At 46.2% G+C, this 10351-nt stretch overlaps 1 protein-coding gene across 1 annotated transcript; it reads left to right on the top strand.

Annotated features, from left to right (window-relative positions):
- The first annotated feature begins 760 nt into the window (after positions 1–760).
- LOC120380424 (olfactory receptor 6X1-like) lies at positions 761–1734 on the top strand. Its single transcript, XM_039498181.1, is given in 2 exon segments — positions 761–1280; positions 1283–1734. Coding segments are annotated over 2 exon segments (972 nt in total).
- The last annotated feature ends 8617 nt before the right edge of the window (positions 1735–10351 follow it).

Raw genomic sequence — 10351 nt, 5'->3', positions numbered from 1 at the left:
GCAACCACTAGGCAAACTAAGCGGCTGCCTAGGGTGGCTTGTGGTTGCGGGTGCCTAAGAGCCTGCTCAGAGGAGGAGATGGAGTGGAGGTGAGCTGGGGAGGGCCACCTGCAGTAACGGGAGGGGGGTGCACAGGTGAACAACTCCCCGCCCTAGATCACCTCCACTCTGCCTCCTCCGCTGAGCATGCCGACGCCGCACTAATTCTCCTCCCCTCCCAGGCTCAGCAGAGGAGGCGGAGCAGAGGAGAACTGGGGCGGGCTCCCCGGGTGGTGTTAGTTGCCGCGGAGGGGGCGAGGTCAGCTTCCGCATGGGGGGGCTCCCTGGGCGGGGTTAGCTGCAGGGGGGTAGCTGCCACCAGGGGGGCTCCCCCGGTGGGGGGCTGGGTTAGCTGCCGTGAGGGGGTTCTCTGGTGGGAGGGGCGGGTGGGCGTGGCTGGGTGGGGGAGTGGCGCAAGGTGGAAGTTTTGCCTAGGGCACGAAACTTCCTTGCATCGGCCCTGGACCCAACTCAGCTTGATTTAAAGCCTGTAGGTTTAGTCAGCTTGTACCTTGGCCTTGGCCTTGAGCTGCTAAGCTGTGTCTTCGCTGTTATTTGAACCCAAGTTACCTAACTGAGTTAAGAACACACTAGATTTAAAAAAAATACAATGAAGACATAACCCAGAGACTGAGAGGGGTCAAGTGCAGGTCACCCTGAAAAATAATTTTATGATTTGTTACAGGCAAAGGGGATCAGAGTGAGAATTTCCCTACAAACGATGCACGTCAGAAACCAAACCTTAGTGATGGAATTTATCCTCCGTGGGTTCCCTGTGTCCCTAGAACTGCAGATCTCTCTCTTCATGGTGGTTTTGCTCATGTACATACTCACCATCGTCGGGAATGTTCTCATCATTGTTATTGTTATCTGTGAGCCTCGTCTCCACACCCCCATGTATTTCTTCCTGGGGAACCTCTCCTTCTTTGAGATCTGGTACATCACCACGCTGGTGCCAAAGATGCTGGCTAATTTCTTGAACCAGACGAGGTCCATCTCCCTCCCATGCTGCTTGACACAAGCCTTTTTCCACTTCTTCCTGGGTGCTACCGAGTTTTTCCTGCTGGCTGCCATGTTCTTTGACCGATACTTGGCTGTCTGTGACCCCTTACATTATGGAGCTATCATGAGCCATGGGCTATGCCTCCGGCTAGCCCTGGGGTCATGGTTGGGTGGCTTCTTGACTGTCTTCCTGCAGACCATCCTGGTTTGCCAACTCCCCTTCTGTGGTCCAAACCTCATTACCACTTCTACTGTGATGTGGCCCTATTGCTGAAGTTGGCTTGTGCCGACACCCGCTTCCTAGAGCAGATAGTGTTTGCAGTGGCTGCCTTTGTTCTCTTGAGCTCCTTCTCCTTCACCACGATATCATATGTTTTCATCATATCGGCCGTATTGCGGATCCCTTCCAACAGCGGGAGGCAGAGGGCATTTTCCACGTGTGCCTCCCCTCTCACGGTGGTCTCTATACTGTATGGGACCGTCATCTTCATGTACGTGAGGCCAAAGGTGGGCTCCTCACTGGAGCTGAACAAGGTGGTTTCTGTGCTGAACACGGTCGTCACTCCCCTCCTGAACCCCTTTATCTACACGCTGAGGAACAAGGAAGTCAAAGAGGCCTTGAAAAAAGCAGTGTGTACAAAAAAGTGTTTGATGAAGAATGAGATGGAAAGCTGCTCAGCTGGTATAAATTAGTTTAGCTTCTTTGGACTCAGTGGAACCTGACCCCTAACTGATCTAAATCATAGATTTCCCAGGCCAGAAGGGATTTTTGTGATCATCTAGTCTGACCCCTTGTATAACTCAGGCCAGAGAATTTCTGCAAAACAATTCCCATAGCAGATCATTTAAACAAATATCCAATCTTGATTTAAAAATTGTCAGTGATGGTGAATCCACCAAGACCCTTGGTAAATTGTTCAAATGGCTGATTATGCTCACTGTTAAACACACATGCCTTATTTCTTTGTATTGTTTCAACTTCCAGCCATTGGATCATGTTCTCTGCTAGATTGAAGAGCCCATTATTAAATATTTTTTCTCCATATAGATATTTATATACTATAATCAAGTCACCCTTTAACTTTCTTTTGGTTAAGTTAAATAAATTGTGCTCTTTGAATGTGTCTCACAAGGAGTGTTTTCTGCTCCTTTAATCATTCTTGTGACTGTTCTGAGCTCTCTCCAATTTATCAACATCCTTCCTGAATTGTACACAGAAATGATCCCTTTCAGGGAAACTGTTGTTGGCAACAACTCTCAGCTTCAGGAGCTGTTTCTGCTCAAAACCAGAGACCAGATAGTTATAGCCGAGCCCAGGCTAGGATGCGAGATCCCCTCCCCACCCCAGTTCAAGTTGGTGCCAGGCCTGATAGAAACAGGGATTTGAACTTGGGACTCCCATGTAAGAACTGCTGAACTATTGGCTAGTCTGAGTTGCACCTCTTGTTTTTTAAGGAAAATTTTTGAATACTCCAGTTTTCATTCTGATGCAGAACCAAAGTAAATATCAAAACCTTGACATTGTTTGTGAAACAGAAATCTTATTTTCCAGCCAGCCCTATTTACAAATGGTTTTCATCCGTTATTTAACTATTGTCACCTGCTTTATGACTTTTTTTTAATTGTAAAATCAAGGATATTTGTTTGACTTTTCTCAAACTGACACTTTTTTTTTTAAGTTGTCTTGTTTCAGGTCAAATGACCTTTGTTGGTAAAATCAAAACTTTTCATTTTGATTTTGGTCAAAAAGTTGAAGGCCAGAAGGACCCACCACATCCTCTATTCTGACCTCCTGAATATGTAGGTGTGGCAGTATTTGATTGCTGTTTTTATAAGCATTTTTTTTATTTTAATTTAAATTTTCCCAGTTGCACAAAAAGATGATGGGTTTTAAGCTTGTTTTTAATTTTTATAAGAACGGCCAAAGGTCCATCTAGCCCAGTGTCTGTCTACCGATAGTGGCCAATGCCAGGTGCCCCAGAGGGAGTGAACCTAACAGGCGATGATTAAGTGATCTCTCTCCTGCCATCCATCCCATTCTCTGACAAACAGAGGCTAGGGACACCATTCCTTACCCATCCTGGCTAATAGCCATTTATGGACTTAACCACCATGAATTTATCCAGTTCTCTTTTAAACGCTGTTATAGTCCTAGCCTTCACAACCTCCTCAGGCAAGGAGTTCCACAAGTTGACTGTGCGCTGCGTGAAGAACTTCCTTTTATTTGTTTTAAACCTGCTGCCTATTAATATCATTTGGTGACCCCTAGTTCTTGTATTATGGGAATAAATAAATAACTTTTCCTTATCCACTTTCTTCACATCACTCATGATTTTATATACCTCTATCATATCCCCCCTTAGTCTCCTCTTTTCCAAGATGAAAAGGCCTAGCCTCTTTAATCTTTCCTCATATGGGACCCTCTCCAAACCCCTAATCATCTTAGTTGCCCTTTTCTGATCCTTTTCTATTGCTAGAATATCTTTTTTGAGGTGAGGAGACCACATCTGTACACAGTATTTGAGATGTGGGCGTACCATGGATTTATATAAGGGCAATAATATATTCTCAGTTTATCTATTTCAGTGTGCACAGTCTGGGGAAATTATGGAGGTGGGGGTCAGACAATAATTGTTTAATGGCAGAGAAGTTGAGATTCAAAAACCCAAAGCTCTCTCAGTGTCCAACCACAAATCGTCAGTAACGCACGTCACTTTCACCATTTTTCCTTGAAGAGCTGGGTGTGTGTGTGACACCTCAGGGTTGACTAGAAGGGGGCTGCAGGTCAGGACTTGAGGAGCATTAAAAGCTGGGGATGGTGGAGAGTCTGTGGCTGGAATATCAGGGGGATTGTGGGTCGGGATTGAGAGGCATCAGCAGAAATGTTTGGTTTGGGAGCCTAGTGCTTGAATGGAGGAGCCTGTGGATGGGGATTGAAGGGCATCAGCTGAGATGGGGAATTGGCCATGGCTAAAATAGCAAGAGGACAGTGGGTCATGACTCAGAGGTATGAACAGAGCTCTGCAGTGGAAGGTGAGGGGGATTTCTTTATGTTTGGCATGAATACGGTGTGTGCCTCAGTTTCCCCTGTGTGCTGCATATTGAACCAGGTGGTAGGAAAGGGGGTTTGTTGTTGCAGAGGCCTATGTGTGACCCTGCCTAGCAGCCTGGACACTTTGTAACTGAGCAGCTGCTGACCCTAAGGTTCACCCCAGCCAGTTGTAGCCGGAGGGAGAACAAAGAGCTGAGGAGAGAGAGCCTGGGAAAGAAGGCAAAGGAGGGAGGGGGCCTTTGGGGAGGTGATATCGAGTGGTCATCTGGAAGAAGGAACGTTTCTATACTGGAGACAGAGGGGTCTGAGCCCACCTGGACTTGGGACAGCCCCAGTTGGACTATGCTCTAACTTTCTATTCTTGAGGGTATCCAAGAACTTTCTACACTGTGTTCCAGACTTCCAATGAATGCTTCGCTTTGGCAGTGCTGTGGGAGAGTCGCTGCAGCCTGAAAAGGGTTGGGTTCCATTGCCAGTTTGAGTGGACTCACTGCGGGGAGCTCCTGGAGAGAGGCAGGTGGGCTGCAGGCTCACAGGTGCACTCCCAGGAGGCAGTGGCATCAAAGGGCTTATCCCAGCGAGATAGCATGACCCTGCAGAGGGGTAACACTCTAAAGGGATCTTCCCTGGGTCTGTGGTGGAGCTGTAGGAGAGCGCTGGACTGTGACTCCATGGCAGAAGGAAATGTTTCTGACATGTTAAATGGAAGAAAGATGGGATGCAAACTCAGCTGGGACAAAATGTACATGGTTTCAAAGAGTTTTCTCTGGTTTTCAGTGAGAAAATTCAGCCCAGTCTTTGCATATGAAAAAGTTTCTGCAAGTTCATCCTAGGGGACATTTGTAGGCTCTTTGCCAGCTGAGTCCCAAGGGAAAGCACTGAAATAAGCGGTGAAGAAATGGTTATATTTACACCATGAGAAACAAGAAACATGAGAGAGAAATGAAGTTGAGGGAGATGTCTGGAAGTGGCAAGCAGGAACTTCTGTGTTGAAGCTGGGGATGGGAACTAGATTAGAATGGATGGAAATAGTATTCAAAATGTAAATCTAACTATTCCACAAATGCTAGATCTACCAATAAAGAAGACAGAAGTTCAGACCAAGCCCCTGTGCTAGGGACACTATCTCTGCCCATGCTGGCTAATAGCCATTTTTGGACCTGTCCTCCATGAATGTATCTAGTTCTTTTTTTAACCCTTTTGTAGTCTTGGCCTTCACAACATCCTCTGGTAAAGAGTTCTACAGGTTAACTGTGCATTGTGTGGGGAAAAAATACTTCCTTTTGTTTGTTTTAAACCTGCTGCCTATTAATTTAATTTGGTGACTCCCAGGTCTTGTATTATGAGAAGGAGTAAATTACACTTCCATATTTACTTTCTCCACACCCGTCATGATTTTATAGACCTCTATCATATCCCCCCTTAACTGTCTCTTTTCCAACCTGAAAAGTCCCAGTCTTATTTATCTCTCCTCATATGGCAGCCGTTCCATACCCCTAATCATTTTTTGTTGCCCTTTTCTAAACCTTTTCCAATTCCAATATATCTTTTTTGAGATGGGGCGATCACATCTGCATACAGTATTAAAGATGTGGGCGTACCATGGATTTACATAGAGGCAATATAATATTTTTGTCTTATCTATTCCCTTCTTAATGATTTTTAACATTCTGTTCGTTTTTTTGACTGCCGCGGCACATTGAGTGGATGGTTTCAGATGACTGCCACTGCACATTATGTGTGTTCTGAAACCATCCACTCAATCATATATATACACAATAAAACTCTCACAGAAACGAACACACACAACCAGATACAGTAACAAACACAATCATGCAATCAAACACAAATACACACATGAAGAGACACACTTTCCTGGCTTTATATTGCACAATTTAAGCTGAAATTATCCCCTAAAATATTCTGCCCTAGTTCACAACCAACCTAAATCTGAGTTTTTCAAAAGCTACCGAAGGGATTTAGATGCCCAGTTCCCATAAACTGTAATAAGGAATGGGCATCCAAATTCTCTAGGTTGCTTTGAAACCTCGGCCTCATTCCTTACATTTATTCCCTTTCGAGTCGTCCCCCTCAGCTCTGAAGAAAATGGCAAACGAAACTGCCCACACTGAGTTCATCATCATGGGGTTCTCCAGCCTCCTGCAGCTGCAGTGGGGAACATCAGTGTCACAGGTACATAATTAAAGGTTACGATTCAAACATCAATATCTTGCTCTTTAAGAAGGGCGACAGCAATGGCTTGCGTGTGCTTTTGCCTGTTAACTGGTATGTCCTACTGGTTTGTATTTGCAATGGGAGCAGAGCAAGTGGGAAGATCAAGAAGAAAATGAGGTAGAGTTCTGCCACCAGGCGGAGCTGCTTAAACACGGATTGTCTCATTTTTAAATACACAGGGTCAATGCCACCCCCGTCAGTGGAGCACCTGGTGTAAAGCAGCGTAACTCTGGAAATCAGTTGGCCAGGTGATGTGAATCCGAGGCGCTCCATTGACGTTAATGGGCAGGCCTCCAGCGGGTGTACATTGGCATAGTTCTTGGACTCTGACAATACACACTAATTGAAGGCCTGAGTGCAGTTTTCAAAGGAGTTTAATGGCACTTAAAGATGCAGCTAGGTACCCAGTGTGGGATTTTCAGAAGTGTTTACACATGCAAAGTACATGATCCCATGGATTGAGTTAGGTCCTTAACAGGCTTCAGATACTTTTGAAAATCTGCACCTTGTCCTACAATCCGAAAGAAAGGAGGTTGAGTTTAGATTTGCTTTGTTTCAACACAAGTTTGGATTCTAGCCGAACAAATGGGAAAAAAGTTGAATAAAGGTGTCTGTAAGATACTATTAAGACCAGAGTTAGTATCAGGGCTGGGCTGTGGGCAGACTGTGCCCACACATCAGCTGCAAAATCATAATCAGGTGGCGAGCATTGACACTGGGAGTGAGTCCAGTCAGAATGGCAGGAAGTCCGGGCCAGGCACCAGTTTATAGACAGCAAAATCACCGACAAACCAGGGCCACAAGCCAGAGTCTAGGATCTACATCAGACTGGGTCTGGCGCAGGAGAAGACAGGCACCCAGCGTTGTTACTCAGCCAGTATCAGCCAATCACTGAGCTGTGAGGGGCCACCACTCAGGCCCTACCAGGTGGTACTTCCTGCATTGCCTAGCTTCAGAGACTCCTCTAGCCTAAGCTTCCAGTGGCAATGTGGAACTGTCAGCAGCCCCCTGTGGCCTATAGGCCCAGTTCTAATCCCACAGGGCCTTAGAATTAGGGTTTGAAGAAATGGAGACTGCAACAGGGTCGGTGGCTAATGAAATGCAGCAGTGCATTTATGGTGGCATCAGGACATGCATGTTCACTGGGTTCTCAGCTCACACATGTGTTAGTGATCAGTAGGGAAAGGGGGAGGGTTCTGAATATTTATGGGTTTAATTATTGACCCTGTATTAAAATTCTAATTTCATCAATTTTATAGGTTTTGTTTAATTTTTTCTACGTACAGTTCATGGACTTTGCAGAGTGGGGAAATCAAACAGTGATGGAATTCATCCCCTGGGGAATCTCCTGGAGCTGCAGATTTTTCTCTTCCTGATGTTCCTGGTGATCTACGTTGTGACCGTGGCAGGGAACATCCTCATTGTTGCACTAGTTGTGGCTGATCAGCATCTTCACACCCCCATGTACTTCTTTCTGGGGAACTTGTCCTGCTTGGAGACCTGCTACAGCTCCACCATCCTGCCCAGGGTGCTGGCCAGTCTCCTGACTGGGGACAGAACCATTTCTGTTAGCAGCTGTGTCAGGCAGTTCTATTTCATTGTTTCTCTGGTGTGTACGGGATGTTCTCTCTTATCCATGATGGCTTACGGCTGGAATTTAGCCATATGTAAACTGCTACTTTAAGCAGCCATCATGAATGGTAGGTTATGCCTAGATTTAGCAGCTGGGCTTTGGATGAGTGGGTTTCTGGCTATCACCATGGTGATAATATTGATGTCACCATTGACTTTCTGCAGCTAAAATGAAATCAACAGTTGCTTTTGTGATTTCACCCCAGTAATAAAACTCAGCTGCAGCAATCTCTGGGGGCTGGAGGTGGTGACTTTCATATGCTCCTCAGCCTTCTCCATGGTTCCCTTTGTATTAACCCTGACATCTATGTTTGCATTATCAGCACCATCCTGAGAATCCCCTCCAGCACCGGGAAACAAAAGGCCTTTTCCACCTGCTCCTCTCACCTCACCGTGGTTACAATTTACTATGGGACCTTGATATGCTACCAGATACCAATTCACCAAGAGCCCCGAACAAAGCGTTCTCTGTCTTTTATACTGTCCTGACTCCCCTGGCCAACCCGCTCATCTACAGCCTGAGAAACAGAGAGGTCCAGGAGGCCCTGAGGAAAGCTGTCAGTAAATTCATGGGTTTCTCAGAATCCACATATTCAAGCTAACGTGTTTAAGGTGAAACCAGACCACAGGTGAGGGAGCCAACGCTGCATATTATACTAATTTATCACATGCCTCTGCATTTCATCACATCAGTGAAACCTCCATGAGTGTGCGTCTCTGTATGTAGTAGTACTATTAGTAGTACTAGATCTTATTAGTAGTACTAGATCTTCTCCCTTCTGGGCTCCTCCTCTGATGTCACCCACCACCGCCAGGCTCCATGTTCCAGGCTCCCCAATTCCTGGCTTCTTGTCCCAGTCTCTTAGCCCAGCGGGTCCCAGTTTTCTCCCTGAACCCCAGATTCTCATCAGGTGTGTTTTCCCTCCTCACCGAATGCTCTGCCCATTCCCCACTGGCTCCAGTCTCTTTGTCCAGCCAGTCTGAGACCCCTACATCTTCATTCATTGTACCTGATCTCCCTGCTTCCTGCCTTTCATCAGGTCCCAATACCAGTTTCTTTGTTCAGCTCCCAACCCCAATCTCTCCCCTCAGCTCTCAGACCCCGTCTTCTTTCCAAAATGGTCCCAGTCTCTCTTCCCTACCCCCAACTTTCCAGGCCCAGTTTCTATTCCCACCCACCCCAGTCCCAGACTCCATGTCCTTGTCTACTGCATTCCCTTGCACATGGTCTTGATCTTTGCCCCTATGCGTTTGACTCACATGGCATCCTCCTCCAGTGCTGTCTGGGAGGTGTGGGGGATGTCCATGAGAGATGGGCTTCCTGCTTCCGTTCTGGTGCCTGACAGGAGTTGGGACAGATTTTTAAGCATAAGGAGTAAACACATGTTTTGGGAGACCACTGAAAATTAAGTGGGCAAGTGAGGGTTAGATTGTTATGGCCTTCAGACAACCCCCCAACCTCCCCAAAATCATCATCAGAAGCACGTTCACCACAGATCAGGACACACCAACTCGAAGCAGCACCAGATTCTGCCAGAACAACAGATGCAAAACCTGCAGCCATATTTCCTCTGCAGCAATGATCAATGTTTCCCACAACGAATCTTTCAAGATTCATGAGTGCTACACACAACATGTGGTGTACCTCATCCAGTGCACAAAATATCCAGACAATAACACTGAGGGTGAAACCAGACAATCACGATGCCCTCGGGTGAACTCACACAGAAAAATGGACAAAACCCATAAGTGAACACTTTTCACAATGCGATCAGTCCAAGTCCAACCTGTCAGTACTCACCCCCCAAAAGGTAAGCCTGGGAACTTAAATTCATAACTCTGCTAGACACTAAATACCATGGACTCCACAGAGACACTGTAACACACCCTGCTGCCTCGTAATCTTTAATTGCGCACTCAGTTTTAAGTGGTCTCCTACAGCATGTGCAAACCCCTTATGCTTAAAAATCTGTCCTAGCTTGTATTTAGCTCAGACACTCTGCTTTCCTTCCCCAGACCTGAAGAAGAGCTCTGTGAAGCTCGAAAGCTTGTCCCTTCCACCGACAGACGTTGGTCCAAACAAAGATATTGCCTCACCCATCTTGTCTCTCTCTTGGGCCGAACACAGCTACAACACCACTGCAAACAGACAGACAGAGAGACAGAGTGAGCATGGAATAGAACTCGCTTCCACAAGCCATAATAGTAGCTAGTGTCCTCATTTCATTCAAACAAAATGCAAAGTTTGACCTAATTAAAGAGCAAGACTGACTAGATGATCCAGTCATGCCAAGTGCTAACTAGAGCTGCCTGGAAAAACAAGGACACATTTGGACAAAATTGCTTGGGGTGGGGGGTGGGGGGAGGAATGTTTCCTCTTGTTCAGTGAAA

The sequence above is a fragment of the Mauremys reevesii genome, linkage group 13 (genome assembly GCF_016161935.1).
Source record: "Mauremys reevesii isolate NIE-2019 linkage group 13, ASM1616193v1, whole genome shotgun sequence".
Classification (NCBI taxonomy): domain Eukaryota; kingdom Metazoa; phylum Chordata; order Testudines; family Geoemydidae; genus Mauremys; species Mauremys reevesii.
Note: the sequence above shows the minus strand (reverse complement) of the source record. Positions and strands in the feature narration are given on the sequence as shown.